The sequence below is a fragment of the Gymnoscopelus microlampas genome (assembly GCF_963454915.1).
Source record: "Gymnoscopelus microlampas genome assembly, chromosome: 10".
Lineage (NCBI taxonomy): Eukaryota > Metazoa > Chordata > Actinopteri > Myctophiformes > Myctophidae > Gymnoscopelus > Gymnoscopelus microlampas.
Genome location: NC_139947.1, coordinates 32421819 through 32443550, shown reverse-complemented (window position 1 = coordinate 32443550; position 21732 = coordinate 32421819). Strand labels below are relative to the sequence as shown.

At 39.7% G+C, this 21732-nt stretch overlaps 1 protein-coding gene across 1 annotated transcript in view; it reads left to right on the top strand.

The window, feature by feature from the left end:
• The window catches only part of ciroz (ciliated left-right organizer protein containing ZP-N domains), a 43359-nt gene that overhangs the window by 21240 nt on the left and 387 nt on the right, over positions 1 to 21732 (top strand). Inside the window, exon 10 of the mRNA XM_084069183.1 lies at positions 19259 to 19322. Within this exon, the coding sequence (XP_083925309.1) occupies positions 19259 to 19322 (64 nt within the window). The remainder of the gene's footprint in view (positions 1 to 19258; positions 19323 to 21732) is intronic.

Below are 21732 nucleotides of genomic sequence, written 5' to 3'. Positions count from 1 at the left end.
GCAGTGCACTTGGCATCCGATAAAGACACATAAATCATTGTGCAAAAATGGACCACAAGTTTTGTACCAGAGACCTGAAAAGCTCTTTAAAACATATTAGATGAAACCTTTGGATGGACAACCTCCTTGATCCTTGCTTAACAATCTCCGCTCGGTGATCCTAATACCGATACCAATGTTTAAAGCATCCTGTCCATACGAACAGGACACCGGTCTCCTGTCTCTCAATGAGGTTTCATTGTTTTATTCCCTGCGTGTAGGACACATAAAGGCTTTATAAGGGCGCTTACAGACAGACTCCAGCAGAATCAAGCTTTTTGAATCTGTTTAAATGATTTTAAAGGCGGGGCTGAGGGCTGTGATTTCCTGATTTATGGCTTCCCCCTCTTACTTCAGATTGATGCTTTGCTTTTCCATTTCCTCCCGATTTTATGGCTTCATCTTGTGTCCAGAGATGTGGCTTCTCCAATAAAGAGCCTTTTAACTTTGCTCGCTTTTCTATAAACAAAGGACAAAAAAAACTCTTTTAAAAACGTATGTAAATGAGTCACACTTTAAGAGGATTCCAAGATGTTTACAGTCTGTAAAGCATGTGTGATATGAATGAGAATTTTTGCTATTCACGTACAAAAGTAACACAGTATGCATGTTGCAAATGCAAACATAACCCTTTCAAACCTACTTTATTATTATTATTATTAATTCATTCATTCATTGATTAATTAAAATCATTTTATTTTTTACATTTATCCATTAAGCTTTCTACAAAGGAGTTCCAAACACTTGGTGTTTTTTAAACCGGACAATCTTCAAATCTACTCTAACCCCATCTCATGGGAGCTGGTGTGTTGGTGTCTCAACAAGAACAAGGCCTGAAAAAAAGAATAAGAGTTAGTGAGACAGGTGTGGCACAAAGAAAGACATCCATTTTAATTAAATGTTACACAGCCCAGCTCCAGAGCCTTAATACAACTTGGCTTATTGTGAAGATTTCATTTGGACAAACAAGATGACTGCATCTTTCTCTAACTATCACCCACAGCCAAGGAGCGCCCCTGTGATACAGGCCTGTAAATGACTGATGTTTGTAAAAAGCGACATTTCTGCCCAGTAAGCATTTCTACAGGGACACTCCCGAGTTTTTATGTGCGGGTTCATAAACTCCCTGCCTAATGCACCCTGACACTCTGTTTTGATATCATTACAGCATTATACTCGTCCCTTTTTGAGTGAAAAAACGCCAGTACTTAGAAAGTCGAAATTCATAAATAAATTTATGTCAAACTGCACTTAATATTGATTTTGTTAGTGTACAGATTCAATAATAAGGTACCGAGTGCATGAATATTTAAATATAATCTTCATTTCTGCATCTCCTAATGGCTTCTTCTCCTCTACACTCAATTTAAACACAATTTGGAAACTATAATGTATTGAAAATGACTGGAATTCTGTAATAAATCATTGGCGGGATATTGTGGACCTTTTATAAGATAGTTCAATATTAGTCCCAGGGGGGATTCATGCAATTAGATTTCTGTTTTTAAACTTCTCAATTATCCTCTCCCACTATCGTTTCAAAAGAAAGTGTTCTATTCCCCTTCTTCAAATGTCCCAGTTGAAATTGAGAGAAGGCTAAATGAACTAGACAACAAAGAGGCTAAACAGAGATGTCAAAGGTCAAATTACAAGGCAGTAATCTATGATCTCAGGCACACCACAAACCATGCAAACGATCCCAACAATGCGGCTTTGTTTTCATTGTTTGCTGGAAACTCAGCAGCCGGCATAAAGTCAGTTATTGTTAACAGCTAATGGATAAAAGTAATAGAAGAAAAGTGATGCGTAGTTCAAGGCAGCAGTCCAAGCTAGTGTAAACGAATGAACAAAACCATCTAATAGGCGTGTGGAGCCACAGTGTGCGATCCATGTGATGTCTATCAATAATTCATACTTTGGCTTTGCCCTTTTGGGAGGCATTAAGGTAATATGAAGAGCAGTCAGTCCAAATGGTTTGCAAATCCTTTTAAAAACACAACACATGGTATCATTTACCTGATTTCTGTACAATTAGCGAACATATTGCAACGATGAGTGGTTTAGAAAATCACAATCAGATACACGTGTGTGTAATTTCATTGGATAGATGGCAACATCTATACTGCAAGACTATAGAGTCAAACAATAGACGGTAGATACCACTGACACAACAGGACAATCTGTGTTCCCTTAAATTCTATCTGTGTATTTTTTGCTTCTTCGTTTCCTTTGTTTGTTTCTTTGTTTGTTTTTCTTCAATCATTGTATTTGAACTAAATCATTTTATAAAAAAACATATTTGGTTGTAAAGTTTTGGCATTGTGCAAATACATAAACTAGCAGATGGGGAGGCATTCACAGTAAAATGTATCCAAAAGTGTTAATGTATCCATTTTAACTCCATTTGGTTACATTTTGTACACACATTTGTGCACGCTTACAATTGTACACAAGTTAAATGAACACTGAGGATCAGCGGTGGACAGTAGTTAAGTACATTTACTTGTACTGCTACATTTCAAATTGAAATATTGTACTTTTGACTCCACTACATTTCTAGGAAGGGACTCTTGGGTCCAAAACTTACATGGATGAACCACTTTAGCCCTATTTCAAATATAGTGAAAATAGCAGAACTTGTGAGCTTGTAGATCTCAAAATTTCAATACAGCAATGCATTGATATATATAAATATATATATATGTAATTTGCACTTTTGAATACCACTGTGTGAGGATGTGTGCGTGTATGGCCATGGGCTAGTTGATTTCAACCAGGGACAAGCCCCAGCTCATCTGGGGTTCACACTCTTCCTTAATGACAGCTGATAATGGTTTGTTGCTGGAACTTCCTTTGTACGCATCATCATCATCCCCCAGCCCATGTGGTTCTTGTTCCCCCGATTGCTCTTTGTTGTCTTCACTTGCCCTCCAAAAAAGCCCCTCTTCAGCATTAATAACTGGCTTTTCAGAGACATTTTTATTTGTCCCAGCATCATACAGATCAACCATATGGATGCGATTTGTTTGAAGAAACAGGCTCCTATTCACACACACACACACACACACACACACACACACACACACACACACACACACACACACACACACACACACACACACACACACACACACACACACACACACACACACACACACACACAGCACACACACAGCACACACACACAGACACAGACACAAACACGGTCAATAGATCCCATATTATGATAACGGCTAGCCCAGGATTAACAGAGAATGTCATCAATAGAAAAAAGGTTATCAAGGAGGTAACAACAACCAAATGCCTCTGTGACCCTGTCCAGTTTGTTACCTTCTGTCAAACTCTCCTGGTATCTCCTGCATATGGATGGAATGGAGATATATACACTAAACCTAGTGCAGTGTGACTCAGTGATTAGTCCACACCATATTATGTAAAGGTGGCCCGACAGTGGCGGCTAATGGCCTCCCTGTCTCTATAAGTTATGGATGTAGCCTTTTGTGCTGCAGGGTCGCACATAAAGGCCCCTCTTTTTAATTCACAGTCACCCACGGTCAGGCTAAATGGCTGACAGCGGAATTGGAAGGCCCACGCTTATTTCTGTACACTTTCACTTTGTTCCAAAAATGGCTATTGACATTGACTAAGGAGCTCGGGCTGCTTTTCTGGGCTATTTTCACAAGGTTAAATATCTCAATGAATGGAGCGTTTCTCTTTCAGTGAATAATATCTCTCCGCGCGAGATTAATGGACAACATTTCCTGAAACTGTATTTCAGAATTTGTTGCACAGGATACATCTAATGGTACAATTGATGACGTACAATGTCCTCATAAGAAGCTGACAGCTAAAGAGCTTTTTACAACAGTCTTGGCAATACCTGTATTTAAGCCTGTATTTCTCCATTATTTATGTTTTCATTTGCACTTACTTTAACCTGTTGAAATTAAGGAGTGGGCATTAAACTTTATGATTGCCTGTGTAAATTATAAGAAGATTTAAGTGATATCCAAATCCACTGAGGAAGTACTTTACAAATGCACTCAGAAATGTTGTTGCTCAACTATTTCTTAAAATGAACAGAAAGAGCCATTGATGCATTTAAATACTGTTGAAAATAGCAGAAAGTGGACAATTTAGTCTAAATGCCTCATACACTATGGTGCAACATGTATAGCTGGCAACAGTGGTCAATAATGCTTTTCATACCAGATTCATAACATAAAAGCCTGGCTTGGAAACCTTTCATGTTGATTGTGTCTGTGCTCCTGCAAAGTGCCTTAAAACAAAGCGGCCCAGCTTGCTTTTTCACGCTGATTACAAATGGTGCAAAAATCTTGATCTCTACATTTCTGAGCAACACTTCATTTTTCCATGAGTAGATGATTAAATATTTATCATTCTTTGTAATAGCCTCATTTCTGTCAGTTTTGATATTTTAATCCCGTTTTAAGGAAAACAAGATGCATTAATCAAATATGACAGAACATACTCTTAATGTAATCATGCAGGGGAATATGAATTGCAAATGCCCCCCCACCCCCCTCCTCTCTGTCTCCAAATGTACTTCCATTAATGTTACAAAATAAAATAATCATGACCATTTTAAATAGAAATAAACTACATGGGATGCAGTGGAATATTTTAGAATTGGATTTGTGCGAAATGGCTTAAATGAAGAGGCTTTACATCAAAAGCCAGCAGCGTAATGCTGTGAACAAGCACTGGTGCCTAGGGACAGGGACCCAAGACAAATGCGAGACGACGCATGCTTCGCCAGGCCCCATTTCCTCGCTGATCGAGATGGAACACAAGTTTTCTGTGTCAAGAACAAAGATTCTTTTTAGCTGAGATGATTCTTGACTAATGGAACATCATCACTTTCCTGGGCTGTCCCTGATTGTCAGGCTGAGGCTGGTAGCCTGGGCTGAACATGGTACCTACCCTCTAAGAACAAAGTGCAGAGACTAACCATCTCTTTTGGCTCAGATTGGAAAGGTTTCAGAGCAAGACCCTTAAACACATTAATCCTGGCATCCCTATATTGGGCATGTCATTACTGTATGTGTAGGCTAAACATCTCATTATTTATTTTTTTCAAAACGGATCAGAAATAGCTCAACAGCTCACAACACGTCACGATGCAATGTGCTGTGAGCTTGTAGATCTGCTGTTTTCACAGCACGACACTATGGTATGACAAAGTATAAAATAGGGTATAACTAACTGGTCAATCAATGGGAGTGACTCAGTGCATAACATACAGGTAGTAACTGTAATGTTAGCCGCATTGATACATTGATCTAATCCTTTGTGCATTTCCCATAATACATTATGAAGCACTGGGTTCTGCTATAGATCTATACGGCATTGCATTTATGCAGTGACATATCTCTCTTCTATCATCAGCAGTCAAACGTTTTCCTTAAAGAGATTGGGAGTGAACATTCCAGAGACATTCACTTGAAATGGAGAGGCACCTTTCAAAACAAGTCAATATCCAGCACAGAGGAAAGGGGTCCTAATTAGATTCATTTGCCTCTTGGATCAATGTTTTCCTAGGGATGTGAGTTATAAAGTCGGAGTGGGGCATAAATAATCAAAACCAAATAAAGATGGGTGTTTGGAGAAATATAGCTGAAAGTGCTCATAAACCCCTACAGTAGCTCAGCATACAAAGGCAGGATGAATATTTAAAGATGAGTGGGAAAGAAAGTAGCTCAGGTGAACAAAAGAAGAGGAAAAAAAGAACAGTTTCTAAAAAGGTCCGACCTTGGCCAGTAGAGTGGTGGAATCCTTTAGAGGGTACCTTGGTCATACTTAGTGAAAAGTAGATAATTTGTTAATGTCACGCACTTGTTGGAAATGGCAGATAAATGGATTTCAGCCATTATTTGCCAGCCTAAGTGAAGTGAAGGAGGAAGCGTTGCGGAGAGGACAAACCCAGTTATGACTGATAAGTGTCTAAAAGCTAATGAAGGCTGGCTAGGCCAAGGTCAATGGCCGCTAGTGAGATGCCATGTGCTGCTCCGTTGTCCTGCCGCTTAAATATAGAGGAAATATACATTGAGCTTTTAACACCTTGAAACATAGGAGAGACTAGTATATGAAATATGGGCTTGTAATGGCTTTTTAATGACGGCCTCCCAGCCCCCTATTCTGGCCCGAGATTGGAAATCGGAGGTGAACCTTGATATCACTGCACTAAGTGCTTGTAATGCACCGTCACTTCTGGCCATCCAGTTGAGTGAGACAGTTCAGGCCAGGAGATAAATGCCACCATGCTGGACAAGGGCCCCTGTTGATAGGGGGGGGGGGGGTGGACACTGCACTCCCCATGATCCCAATGAGAGTTACATTTAAGTTCACGCCAATCCCAAGGCCTACTGTAACTCAGTAAAGTTCGTAAGGGGGAGACAAACTGGCATTTGACATTGGTTAGCACTGATTATGATTTGTCATTGGTCAGGAAAACATTGCACTAAGAGAGTCTATTTTCGCTCTCAAGCCCTTTATTAAGAGACATCATTATGGAAGGAGTGGTGGAACTTGACTTTGCTTTAAATGGTCCTATCACAATTTGGGTAAGCTGACCCTTGGCTGGACTCTTGTCTTGGACTGCCATAATGCAATCAGCTGAATGAATAATTACAAAGTAATAACAACCCAGCAACATCATCTCGGCCCCGTCCAGTGAAGTGGCTTGCCTTCCCGCCACTTGTGTGTTTAATGTCCTCTAAAGACCCATATTACACCCCAATTAGATGGCACTCTTGTTTCCTTACATCAAGGGCTTGACTCTGCTGGCTTGTCACCCTCCCTTGGCCTAATCAATTTCATTACTCCAGTTACAGCCCCAGCCCCCGGGAAAGCTGTGCCCTTAAACTTCAGCTCCTGCTTCGATCGATCAATAGCCCACGTCCCTGCCAAGGTTCCATTTAAAGTTCATTTATTTCAAGCCATCATATAAAACAAGACAGAGCATCGATGCAGCCCCACTTTGTTTTATTTGACTGAAGATTTCCACCATGACACTCAAATCCGCTCAGGTCTACTCACAAAGCTGTTCTGGGAACAGCCACCGGGAAGGATTTGGGATACAATGTAGCATTTGCTTCCTGATTGCTAGACCTGATGTGCCTCAAAACTATGCACCTCTTGTGATCTAAAAGGAAATGGGATACCAGTGTGATATAAAGGTACAATCAGATATTTTACTTCAGTGTCAAGCCAAATGCAATAAAGCTTGTTTTGGTATTCCAAACCTGCACATTGCAGGCTTGAATATTTTTCCTATATGCAAAACATGCATGTAAAGTACGTTAAAAAACATGTCATTGTCTCGTTGGAATGAAAAACAATCTAATGGTATGTTTTGCCTCAGGTTATATGCATCAAACCACATAAACAAACTCTTTAAAGTGTGCACAAGTCTCAACGATGCATTTCACGTGCAGAATTCACAGAATTCTGTGTACCCACTGTTCCCTACATTTCCTTGTTCACTGCTCCCTGTGGATACCATAAGTGTAACATCCTGTATATTCACCAGTTAATTAATTTCAATGATTAATGGAATATTGCTGGGTCTGTCTCTTCCATTACATACTTTATTTGCGAGGTCTATAGAGATTCCAAGCTTTGGTGCACAATTATATACAGAATTATGATCCTTAAATATTCATAAGGCCTGTATAGAAGATCATGATTGTGAAAACCTGCATCTTCAGCCCTTCATTAACTAGACAACTTCATTATCATTCGCAGCTTGACAAATCAGTGGCAGGGTTTTGGAAAACGAATAATGATAATAAGTGGCCCTAGACTGAAGTGATCCGTTTAGCTTTGCTGTGCTTCTTGGTGCTGAATGTTCATGTTAAGGAACAGCTACATTTTGATGAGATCTCTCTGTATATATAAAGCATCGGAACCAACTTCAAACAGCAAACAAAGAATTTCATTGTCCACCCTAATTTGTTGCAATATATATTTGTAGAATTTCAGGCACTGACAGCTGGCTCATTTACTGGCATTTTGCCAGGTACTGTATCTGGTTAACCCTGGTCAACTACTAAACTGTAAAACATATTTGTCTCCGCCAGGCCAAGACTATGTTTTGCACCCTGTCCGTCTGTCCGTCCGTATGTGTTATTCTGTCTGTGAACAGTTAATCTCCGGCACCGTTTTTTACATGGGCCTGTCATAGTGCCACCAGGAAGCCGATTTGTGCAAAAAAAAACATTTTGACAGTACTTCTACAGATTTTGTCCAAACATCACGCAAATCGGTACATAGGATCTCTATAGTCATTAAACGAAACAAGTCTTTCAGATTTTTCATATTCCATCCTGATTGGCTAAGATTGGCTTCCAAAGTTTGTAGGAGTTCTTTGTTTTGAACAAAAGGCCTCAAATCATGAACGCAGCGTGCAATTTCTGTGACATTTTGCATGCACATTCCCACTAGGCTAAAATGTCTTGGCTAAAAATGCCAAGACATTTTTCAAATCAGCCTCATGGTGGCGCTATAACAGGCCGATTCACGTTTTTACCTATAACTGCACCTATCTCTGTAAAACTTGGTATGCACTCCCTAGAGGCCAAGGAACAACCTTTGCCATACATTTTTCACATCTGCCATTTATAGCGCCACCTGGAGGCCGATTTAAGTAAAACATTTTTTAATATTAATCCTTCAGATTTTATCCAAATTTCATGTAAATCGGTACACATGATCTCTATAGTCATGTGATCAAGACGGATCTGATCATGAATCAAATCATGAATGCAGCGTCCGATTGTGGTGAAACTTTGCACTCACATGCGCACTACATTGAGGAACAAATGCCACCCTTATAACATTGCCCTATTATAGCGCCATCAGGAGGCAATTTTTTGTGAAATATTTTTCTTTATATTACTCCTACAAATCTTGTCCAAACATCACGCAAATTGGTACACATTATCTTTATAGTCAAGTGATCAAAACGGATCCGTCCTATTTTTCATGTTCCATCCTGATTGGCGAATTCCGAACGTTGCTGGCCCACAATAGCGTAACTGACCTGGCGGAAACCTGTGCTTCGAGGAGCACTTTTTCTAGTTAATCTTTTTACGGTGTAGGTAGTGGTGGCTTATCCAACAGGCTTGAGGTGCTGAAGCACAGGGCACCAACCTTTGAGGGGGCACCAAACTGCGTGAAGAAAAATAAAAGAGGCAAAAAACAGCGAATTTAGAGCGTCCTTTTCTTCCGCGCACCCCCCCACCACTCAGCCTTAAACCTTGCCTAAATGTGGAGTCATGCGTCATAGATATGTTAGACATAGATGACTGACGTCACAAGTTGACCACATGAAGTCTGAGATCAACATTGGAACCACGCGTTCCCATGTGGATCCAGAGATCCACATGATTTGATTGTTTATATCCTATTTCATAATCGGAATTTAACTATTGTATCATTCATATTAAATCATTTGAATTCCATTATGTACAGTATATTAAGAACACGGTGTATCTCTGAGTTTCATGGCTTGGTCAAAGACCAAACCAAAGTTGACTCTCTGGAGTTTCCCTATTTTTCCTGCAAGTCAAAGTTGATTGTTTGGCACTGGAGCCAGCCTTCTCAAGCATCCAACCATAGCCTCGTCCCTGCCACATGAGTGTGACATCACAGTCTGTCACTACAGATTCTAAAGTTCACCTGGCATTTCTTTCATTAATTGCATCTGTCACTAAATATCAAGCAATCCTGTTTGAGCAATATCGCTAGTTAACCTGAATGGCACTGTCCCTGCCTAAGCTGTGTAATTTCTCTACAGCTCATTGAATCCCAACATCTCTACTATATCTCAAAACCTCACAATTCTGAGTTATTGAATAGCCTTTATCAATATTTTTGATGAATTAGGGTTAATTCAGTGGGATATTTGGGTGGGGAAAACTGGTAGATTGTAGATGTGTCGGTCTTAGATACACACGGCAAACAACCTATTTCAGTAGGGTTTGGCAAGGAGAGACCCGACTCTGGGAGTGATTTCTTCCAAAGCTGGCCCAAATGAAAGCATCTTGTTTTAATCAGGGATTCTGGCTGCGATAGCTGCAGTGGGAGCTGTGAGGACTTGGCAGTCGGTTGCAATGCAGACTGTGGCACTCGTACAAAATACACAAATATTTCCACAGTAATTATGTGTCAAGTTAAACAAGCAATTGAGGGCTTGGGCTGAATATGTTGGGGGTGGAAGGCGAGAGAGCACGGTGTGTTAGTTGGATGCCGGCGATTGAGTGAGACCCCCAACCAGACAAATTAGGCTATCAGACTTTGATAGGCTTTGGGACTTTTTCTTTTTTTCTTTTGGCTCAGGCAAATGCAATGGACCGCATTGTAATTGTGAATACTCAATGGATTGAGTAACATCATGTGGTCTTGGCACGTTTCGTCTCAATGGAGGAAGGCATGCTCGGTTCACAAAATAGACTTCAAAGCGTGGGTGAACGGCCAAGGGGACTAAGTAATTGTGAGATCATTGACTTGTCCTTTTTTGTGGTCCCTGGTTTTTATAGGCACATTTGTAAATCTACATTGGCATCAATACTCGAAAATGAAATATGATCACCGTCAGACTCTATGGTTCAGCTAAAGCTGCTGGAAAGAGGAAGGGTGGAAATTTAGCATGAGGAATGACTTCTGAATCACCATGTTTCTTGCTCTATTGGTTGGAATATTGTTGAGCATAGAAAATCTGTCTGTGTAAAATTTTTACTTAAAGTGATAGTCTAGTCATGTTACATCTGCCTTTCTTTGTCAAATACGACAAACTTGTGTCTGAGTGCAGGTCCTTAGTGCAGGAAAACAATCATCTACTCCTTTCTGACCATGGGAGCTGTTTAAACTGATGGGTTCTCAGCCACAGCTACTTTGACCTGTCCCTGCATTGGGTGTTGACTATAACACCCTAATTAAAACAGACTACCTTTAACCACTTAACCCATGTACTTGATTGAATGGAGTCCCCAAGGGGTCTACAGTATATGCCCCCTCCTTTCTTTCCTCAACACCAAATCTCGTCAACAAAAATTGCTGATCTACAGTACAAGCTAAAAAAACATGAGCTTGTAGATTGGCTCTTTTCGCTGAAAGGGTTCATGTGTTCGAAGGAGAACCGAGAACTGACATACACATCAAAAATAGGTTTCAAAAAGACTACTCTAAACACGAAAATCAACATTTCTTCTTCTCTGAAATATCCAGTGTGACCAGTTAGCTACCTGGTGTATATATGTAGGCTTAGACACACCAGAGTCAGGTGTTACTATAAACCCCTGATTCTGGTGTGTCTAAGTCAGTGGTTCTCAAAGTTAGGTCCGGGGACCCTCAGGGGTCCTTGACGGGTTCCAGGGGATCCCCAGCTAAATTTGTTAAAAAGGACAGCTAGGGCGGTGTGGGCATCACTTCCTGTCAATTTCATTGGATGTCATTGGATTTGATTGGATTTGATTGGATCAAATCAACAGGAAGTGATGCCGACAACGCCCTAGGAAACTTGTGGATATAGTATGTATATAAAAACACCTTAAATATTTTATTTATTTTAGAAATAGTTAATCTTTTACTCAAGGGAGACAACGCCTGTCGCAAGTTCATGATGTCATTTGTCCATGTGTGGTACAGCCCTATGGAATGTATGGAATGCATTTGCTAATAAAAACGTATTTAAAATATTTTGCTCATATTAACCTTAGGAAGTATCAAGTTGTTTTTTAGTTAGCACATGCAGTCCATACATTCCATAGGGCTGTACCACACATAGACAAATGACATCATCAACTTGCGACTGGCGTTGTCCCCCTTGAGTAAAAGATGAACTATTTCTAAAATGTTCTAAATAAAATATCTAAGGTGTTTTTATTTTTTTATATTAGTTATAGAGGGCAAGTATAATGTATTAAGGCATTTAAGGTTTATTAGCCAGGGCCCAGGGGTCCTTTTAATATAATTAGAATCCAAATCAGTTTAACCACTTTAACCCTATTTTATATGAAAATAGCCGATCTACAAGCTGACAACGCGTCGATGTGTTGTGAGCTTGTACAGTAGATCTCCTATTTCTGGAAAAAAAAAAGAATGGAAAGATTTTGAATAATTTAGCACATTTTTAGCAACACAAATCTCCTCTTTTCAGATGGGTGTCCATGGCCAAATACATATCAATTTGAGGGTCCTTGACATGAAAATGTTTGAGAACCACTGGTCTAAGCAGCATTATACGTCATATGAACATAGAATGTATAAGTTCTTTACTTAGTCCTTAATCCTTACTTAATCACACAATGGCTGTGGCTCTCTCACTCTCTCCAATATAAACCTCCCTCTCTTTTCTCCTTCCTATATGTTACTGGCACGCATATGACACCACCTCTCCGGAAGAATATGCTCATTAATGAAACCAGCTAACAGTAGATCTCTCCTTGTCTATTAGTGTTACATTTACCCCTCGCTTGACAGTGATTCATCACAAATATTAGCTTTGACAGGAATCCTGTCTCCCTACACTTCTATTGCTGCTGTGACAGCCATTAAATCACCTGCCACTGTGTAGCTACTTTACTAATGCCACTGTTCCTCGGCTTAATGCCTGGCTGACCTGCCTACGCTGAACATAGCTCTGTTTTATGTAATATATGCAGTTCAGGATGAGCGAGGAGTTTGTTGGTGAGTCTGTAACTCTTACTAAATTAAACATTTTTAATAATTCTTTCCATATTTGGCAGACAAGAAGTATTGTGTGAGTATAGTGTGTGTGTGAGGGAGAAAGAGAGTGTCTGTGCATATCATTCTGAATGTGTATGTGTGCATGCACGTGTATGAAAAGAGGGAGAGGGAAAAGTCTTTTCATCCTGTACACCAGAGCATTTTGATAACTATCACATATGTTACAGTGACTGCTCTGTTTTCATAGGCATGCCTTGTGCCTCTGCTCCCTCCTGCCCGTATGGTTTGAAACTTGACATTTCCTGAGGTATTTATCCCTTTACACCTGAAAAAAAGGACTTGTCTGTTTCTGTTTTCTGCTCCTTTTTGTGTTCCTTTCATGAAGGGATGTGGGAATTGAGAAATAAAGTAAACAGTAGGGCCCGGATTCCATTTCTTATTTAAATGCTCACATTGTTGTCTGCGCCAAAACCATGATTTCCCTCCTCACTCTGCTGCACAACAAAGACCAACTTCCCTGGTGCCTACTACAGATGGCGGTAAAAGGTATTTGCTTTTTGAAGGTGTTGTCTTGGGTTTTCTTAAATCCATTATTTAGAATATCCTTGGTTGGATGTTTATTTAGAAAACTTCCTGGTTTCTGGTTGTCCCAGGCGTTAAAGTCACCTCTTGACATTTCAAACTGCACAAACACAAAAGTATGATGAAAACAAAGCAAATATGTATCAACTGCAGATTGATACATGTTGAAGCAAACATGGTGCATGTTTGCATTTTGAAAACAGCTCTTTTTTGGATTAATTTCATCATCACAACAAGTCAAGGAAACATCACAGTAAAGCTTACCCAGACCTGAAGGGGTAATGGAACATTTACAGTGCTATGATATGGGGCAATTATACATTTTCAAAATCATTTAACTGAATTTTAGGTTTGGTGCTTGGAAAACTTGTAAAGGCCCTAGGTCTCATTCCTCAACTTTTTACTAACATTATAAATGTAACATTTACCATTTTAATAATAATAATAATAATAATAATTTACATTATTAATGTAAACATTTGAACATATATGAAAAATGACGAAATGATGATGAAATACAATGTTGATAATGTGGTTACATATTTCCAAAGGTTCACAGACTAATAAATGAGAGGTGGGGTACTGAAACATGCCAGTGGGGGGCGCTTTAGCCGTGCTCTATCCAAATCCAAAGCACTGTTTTACAGGCTGAAGAGCAAAGCTTCATTTCCAAAAATGAGAAAACTTTTGAGAAAAGTTTGTAATCATTCAGAATTTATATAGGCCTAGGTGATGTCTTAATGACAGTCACTCAACAAAGAAAAATAGGTTCATTTTCATGAACTTATGGCGAGACATTCACTGGAGTTTTGTTTGGGGCAGTGGGTATGGGCTATTATTGGTGATTTTCCATATAGGTCTGACATTCATTCACAACTGTTTGGGAAGGTAAAGAAAGCCACAACTACAATTAGCCTACAATATAATCACATTACTATTCTTAAGATAAGTGGACATGCACCATTCGCTTCACTGTCAGTAGGCTATATGCAATAAAAAGGTTTAAAAAGTGAATAAAAATCATCATCTTAATTAGGCAACTTGTTTAGGCTATGCCACTTGGATTTTGGACTGCCTGTATCTTTTATGGAAGATCAAAGTCAAACAGTAGCTACTGGTACAGGCCAGTTGTTCTCAACCTTTTCAGGCCGTGACCCCGCAAAATAATCATATTTGAACTGGGGACCGCCCATCCTGACAAGCATTTGGAATTGTAGGAGTTAAGGGATTAAACTTTTTTTACTCAGTTCCACAGATAAATATTGTGAAAATAGCAGATCTACAAGCGCACAACGCCTCGCAACTGTGTAGATCGTCTATTTTCAAAGATTTTGCCTCTGTCCTATATTATTTGACAATTTTGCCAATGTTTGACCAGTTTTTATAGAATCATTTGTTTTTGATGCAGTAATGGTCTTTTTTTCTTTTTCTTTTCTTTTAGGTATTAAAAGGCCTTAAAAGTCCTTAAATTGTCACTTCACTGTCATCTGGGGACCCCCCAAAATCACGTGAGGACCCCCAGGGGGCCCCCGACCCACAGGTTGAGAACCACTGGTATAGGCTATACTATAGCTGAAAAATACACGAACGCCTAAATATTTCATGCAATTAATAAGGCTTGCGCACGTGGTGACGCATTCAGTCAGGGTCAAGGCTCTGTTACTCACATTACAATTCATTTGCACAAAGACAGACAGACGCCTGACCTAATGTTAGTCAATATTGTTAATAACAAAGGGCACTTTCAGGATCCATCCGTTCTCTAAATGATCCCTATCTCTGGTTAATTTATAAGATGAAGTGTTTGTATTTATAAATGATTAGAATATGAAAAACAGTCATATTCAGGACTCTTGTCATCGACTGTCTCTTGACAGTCGATGACAAGAGTCCTGAATGTGACTGTTTTTCATATTCTAATCATTTATAAATAGACCTGCAGCTGGGACTGAGAATAGCTCAATTCAAGCGATCTGCTCTCTCCTTGCTGGTATTAAACATTTTATAGAAAATTAAACCTTTCAAAGATAGCAGTAAAAGACTGGGGTGCATCTGTCTTTTCTGAGCTATATCAAGTCATCGGTATCAAAACAATGCCGGGGTATAATGCATTTAAATACAAGCCCTATTATTTTTATTGTTATTTTGCATTTTCTCATTCCCTGCTTCGCATCTTTGGCTACCAGATGTGTCTCCACATTGAAGAATTATTTCTCCTCCCCAGAGTCAAATAAACGCAATCAATATGAGTATTGCTCTCAGGGCCTTGAAATATTACATTAATGTTCCATGTGGTGACATTTTAGCTGGAATTTTCAAATACATCACGAAGGCTCAAATTAATATTTATCAGCGAGAGGCTTTTTTTATGCTTTGCAAAACAGTATTAGCGTGAACTCCAATAATCTTGTCCTCTAAGCAGGGAAATGGCATCTGCGTGCAGGTTTAAATGGAGGGATTTGGTGTGTGTGCAGTGCACATCATGTCTTATTTAATTTGGTATTATATCAAATCATTTTATTGGAACTAAAATAAATAGGCTGCATCACAATTGAAGCTTAGGCCTATATTATTCACATGTGTAGTAGCCTAGGCTTATAACAACAGCAATTTTAAGTTGATAAAAATAAAATCTTAAGAGTACAATTGTCTATATATAGCCTAATCCTACATATAGCCTACTATACTGTCTTCTCTGGAAGTGCAGCCCTCACTTTAGTGAAGGAGGAGGAGGAGGGGGGGGGGGGTCTGAAGGAGGAGGAGGGGGAGTCTGAAGGAGGAGGTGATGGGTGGGGGTGTGGTTGAGGAACGCAGCGTTGAGAGAATTATTTATTCAAGTATGTTAAACAATTTGTCCTCCCTATCCTTGCTGATCAGAGCAGAAAAGGTGGAAAATTCAGAAAAGATCGATTTCTCGATATGTAGCATACTTGAACCCACCAGATAAAGGCATATCCATGACAGAGGGCATGGCCTACTGCTCCGCACCATGCGCGCGCCAACCCTTTGCAAAAGCTTTAGGACATTCATCCTGTCAATCTAGAACATTGTTATGCGTCTTTCACCACGGGGGAATTGCATTCTATCGTTTATAGATCTGTTTTAAATTATTCTTGTCATTGAGCCCAAATTTATGCTACCATTGATCCAGCAACAAAAATATGAAACGATTTGGGGTTGCTCCCTGCTAACCCCAGGGTCAAGGAGATTTTAACATTGGTATTATTGAGCGTGACATCTGTCTTCTTCTCTCACCTGGCTGTATGTCCACTTTACACACCCTCACTTCCCTGAACCTAAACAAACATGAGAGCAACACACTAGGTTGAATTTCAGTTCAATTCAAAGGAGCTTTATTGGCATGAGAAAACATACGTTTACATTGCCAAAGCAAGTGTCAAAACATAATAAGAACAATTTAAGAAAGAATATGGGGGAATATTTGAACTCCATTTGGACAGAAGCACACCTATGCAACCCCCGTAGGCTGTCAACGTAGGCCCTCTATAGGCTACTCCTGGTCACATAATAGGTTTCATTAGTGAAAGTTTCTCAGTCAAATTTGTACTTGAGTTGCTTTATGCCTTTAAAATTACTTGAGTGTTCAAAAGTACAAAGTTAAAACATTTTTCTTTTTGATATCAATGCATTGCTATATTAAAATATAAACATTTTCCAATTTCTTTTCCAGAAATCTTCAAAAAACATAAATAATAGTTAAAATAGCAGATCTACAAGCTCATGTGAGAAATGAAGTGGAGTTAAAAGTACAACATTTGTCTTTGAAATGTTGTGGAGTGAATGTGTCCAAAATTACAAATACTAAAGTACAGAACAAAACTCTACCTAAGTACAGTACTCAAGTAAGTGTACTTCATTACTGTCGACCACTGGACAGAACCTATTGCTTAACTCCAAGTCCATCTTAGAGGGACATTGGAATGTCATGCATTTAAGTATGTCATTGAAACTAAGGACATCTACGTTGACTTCCATTGAATTAACTGTGTTAATATCGTAGTCAGATTTGCAGGATTATTTCCCCAAAATGTGCTTATGACATTTTCTCAAACTGGGGCCCGAGACCCCCAGGGGTCCTTGGGGGGGTTCCAGGGAGCCCCCAGCAAAATGAGGAGCAACTCAAACCCATGTGTGCAGATAAACTAATAAAGCTCAAGAGGCACAAAGCTATACTGTATATGACCACATTTGCAAATATCTACACAGACACTTTGATCACAGAGATGAGATCCAATTATTTTATACATATATGTTGTGGGAATCACATTGGTTGGTTCCACTGCATGACTTATCATACAGTATACGTTTCTGCCTATGCTTATACTGTACTGTATAGTAGAGTGAATATTGTTGCTGTCAGGCAGAAACCTTGTATCTCCATATAATGAATGCCCTACTTCATCATACAAGAGCGTTGCACAAAATAAATAAAAATAGCAGATATACAAGCTCACAATGCGCTGCATCGCAATGCGTTGTGTAGATCTGATATTCAAAAACAGCAGATCTACATGCGACGCGTTATGAGCTTGCAGATATGCTAATCTTGAAAACATTTTGACAGATTTATGAAATAGGACATTCTGCATGCTGTACTTTTACATTTTATACGGTAAGTATATTTTTATGCCAATACTTTTGCACCATTACTTGAATACAGGACCTTTACTTGTAACAGAGTATTTCTACATTGTGGTATTGCTACTTTTTACTTAAGTAAAGAATCTGAGTATAATTCTTCCACCACTGCTAGTACTCAGATAGCCAGGCAGTGCTATGCCTCCGAGCTTATTGCACAGTGAGCCAGGTGTTGTGGGTAACAGAGTTCCCTGGTGGCCTACTGATGAAGAACATCTGGAGTGCTTCTGTTCCGCTACTTCTTTCCTGTCCCCAATATGACCAGGCGATGTAGCTAACAGTGCGATGCATGTCGACACATGGCTCCAAGGTCCCTTGATGCTCCAGTATTCATACCTGGCAGGGCTGCCCCGTTGACACTGTGCACACAGTTTCCATATGTGTGTCAAGTGCAGGGCTTCTGAGCCCATTGTAGAGCAGCACCCGAGGAGATAAATTGCTCCTGTAACCGTTTTCAGGTCCAAACGAGGGGAAATCTGAAATGCCATGTGCAAGAACGAAGCAGAGCGGCCTGATATGATAGATGTTGACTCGTGCAATCACTCAACTCACGAGAAAACCCCAAAGTGAGTGCAAAGCACTGAGTCAAACCTCATTTATCTGACACTCTGACGTCTGAGCAGACTGGTTACCAAAAGTATGCGTCATTGTGAAAATATCTTCTTAAAAATGTGCACACCCTCTTTAAACCAGGCACACACCCACTATTAGGCTACAGTTCTGTTATGGCTGCTTTCTACCACCTGTTTATATCAGCAACAACATCAGTAATACACCATGCATTCAATTTTGCAATAATGTGGGACTTCTGTTTCATATTTTGAATAAGCCTGGAATTTTAATCAGTTGAGTCATCCAAACACCGCACTGGGTCAAACAACTGTCTTTCTTGCTGGGTTTGGATTGGGCAATATTCTTAGTCAGCTTTTATATGCGTTTTGTAACCTTGGTCTTTACTGGAGCAACATTCTCCCACTTTAGTAGTGTAGGCTGGTGTTTATTATACCTATTCTGCTTAGAGCTAAAATCTTAATTGCACAATATACGGGGTGAAGTCATCGATGTTCATTAAACTCTCAGAGTGGACAAATGTAACCAAATGGATTTGGTTACATTTGTACACTCTCAAAGTTAGAAATGGATAAATGAACACCAAGGATTTTACTGTGTATATACTGTAGGTATAGTACAGTTAAATCAAAAGCCAACTTTTCCTGCATGATTACTCTGCCAGGTGATAATACAAGCCCTGTTTCACTCTGTGCAGTGGCCCGGACACGGGTGTGTGGAACTTCAACCATCTTGAAAAGTGCATTGGAACTCATTGCCAGGTAGGTTTGCTGCTTTAAATAGAATGCACAGGCACATTTAGCTTAACACGTCTATACTGAGGATATTCTAGAATTGGTATGTCGTTGCTCTTGGATTACAGAAAAGAGTAGGTGCCATCATGTCAGCAGTGCTGAGTACTTAGTCAAGATATTCCTGAGCTTTACAGTCATCCCATCTGGAAGAATTCATGGAAATTAAGTACGTTCAAGAAAATTATTAACCCCTGCAGTTGTAAGTAAACACATATATTATATGTTTCAAAAAGAACAATCCGTGTCAGATAAGTTCTGGTCCTTTTCTGTCCTTGACAGCCAAGGCTATAAAGGAGTTAAATCTGCTGGAACCTTGCCCTGCTGCCCAATTGAATGGCAAGCACAGTGATCCAAAACACCCTCTGCAGAAATAAAACAATATATAGAAATGTGCAATACTGAGATTTAATTTTCCCACCACCATCCATTTATATAATACATGAAATGAACCTCAAATTAATTTGCACCAGGGCTCTAAAGTAACAATGTAATCTCAGTGTTATAGCACAGTTGCAAATGGATTTCTGTCTCTTGTAATTTTATAAGAAGCACTCTGGGGGTCACCTTAAAAGATGTCGCTATTTTTTAAAGCCAAAACTATCCCCCAGCCTGTCAGCAGTGGAATCTCTGCAATGCAATCTGTTTTGTGCCATCGATTTGTCTGGTATTGCATCTTGTCACATGGTTCGCCTGTTAGGTTCGGTGATATTGGCAGAGATGACTAATTTTATACCCAGATGTCCATAATAAAGTGCGGAGTATCTGCTTACTTGTGCGCAATCTAGTCCTTAGAACGTCCTGACTAGTGCAGAATGATTTGAACCCTGCTAAATGTTAAAGGACCAACATTACATTTCATGGCACAGGAAGAGAGAGGAAGAGGGGCTCAGCGGAATATGATGATCCTTTCATCACATTCTTCTACCAGAAAGAATGCTGAAGAAATTGAAACAGATGCCAACTATTTTGATGATCGAATGCTGCTATATAGTGTTGCTGCTATGGTACTCACTGTATTTCAGTATTTTTGTTAGAGCTAAACATTTAAATTGAGACAAGAAAAAGTGTAATTGTCAGACTAAAGCCCAATTTGTACTGACATCACATTGTTAGATTGAAAAACAGTTATTCTCGACAAGCGACACGGTTGCGCGACAGAGCATAAATTAAGCTTAAGAGTTCACCATTAGTCAAAGAAAGAAGAAATATTAAACTTTTATGGTCCCTGTTCCAAAGTAATGCATTGTATGCTCCTAGTTATAGCCTATAAAACACTGGAAAATGATACAAAAGCAATAAAAAGTCTGGAACTTCCATGTTCCTGAAGGGCACACCCCCTAACACACGTCACCCAGCCAGCACCTGTCACACCATCAGTCACTATATAAAACTCCCCCACGGACATAATGTATTCCCCCTTATGCTGCAAATCCACCCAGCATTTCCAAAACTTTTCATACGTCACATGAGCCCACCCAGATACCCCCTGGGCCATAACTCAGTACCTAAATTTAGGCAATATATTAAGACAGCCCCTCTCTGGACCCAGTGATAACTTTTGCCTTTTTTTGGGAACAACATACACCATTTAACCCTGGTGGAATGGAAGCATGCCCATGTATATGATTTATTTTTCAGATAAAGGCAAAGATTGCTGTCATTGGTGGAGGTCACTTTGAATACACAATGTGACATGATTTAAAGTGTGTTTTCACCAACGGTAGCAGTTGTGAGAACACAAACGTAGCTTCCAGAAAAGGCAATTGTGAGACGCAGCGCTATAGTTTGTAACAGTAGTGTACACAGTGTAATCCTGTTAAAATGCAAGTGAGTATGCATTGCGTTTGTGTACAATTATGTAGGTCTGCGTTTGCATGTATAGTTAGATGTCCATTGTTTGCATCCTTAACATTTACGTATGCCCAATCACGTCGTGATGTGGTGTGTTATGAGTTTGTAGATCGGCTATTTTAGCTATTTTTGAAAATGGGTGAAAAAAATAATCCCAAAATAGGGACAACAGGTTGAAAGCGGTGAAACACAACCCTGCTATCACCACATAAAATAGGCCTGAAGGTCATCATAAAATGGGATAATGGCAGAATAGCTTACACAACCAAACAGAACCAGATTGGCTTCTGCCAGGTTGTTGTCCCCCCTGCCCCCCTAGTCTGATAGTCCGAATCACTGCTCTCCTCCCTCAACCTGAATGCCCCCTAAGCAACCTGATCAGATGGCTTGTTAATTTCCTCATTTCAGAGTTTTATGGATTTTCCAGTTGCTGCTCTGTTCATAAACAAGCATTTCAGCTGACCCCCGGCTCCCTCTTTGTATGTCAGCGTTTTCTCTGAAGGAGGAATTTAGAGCTCTGAAAGTT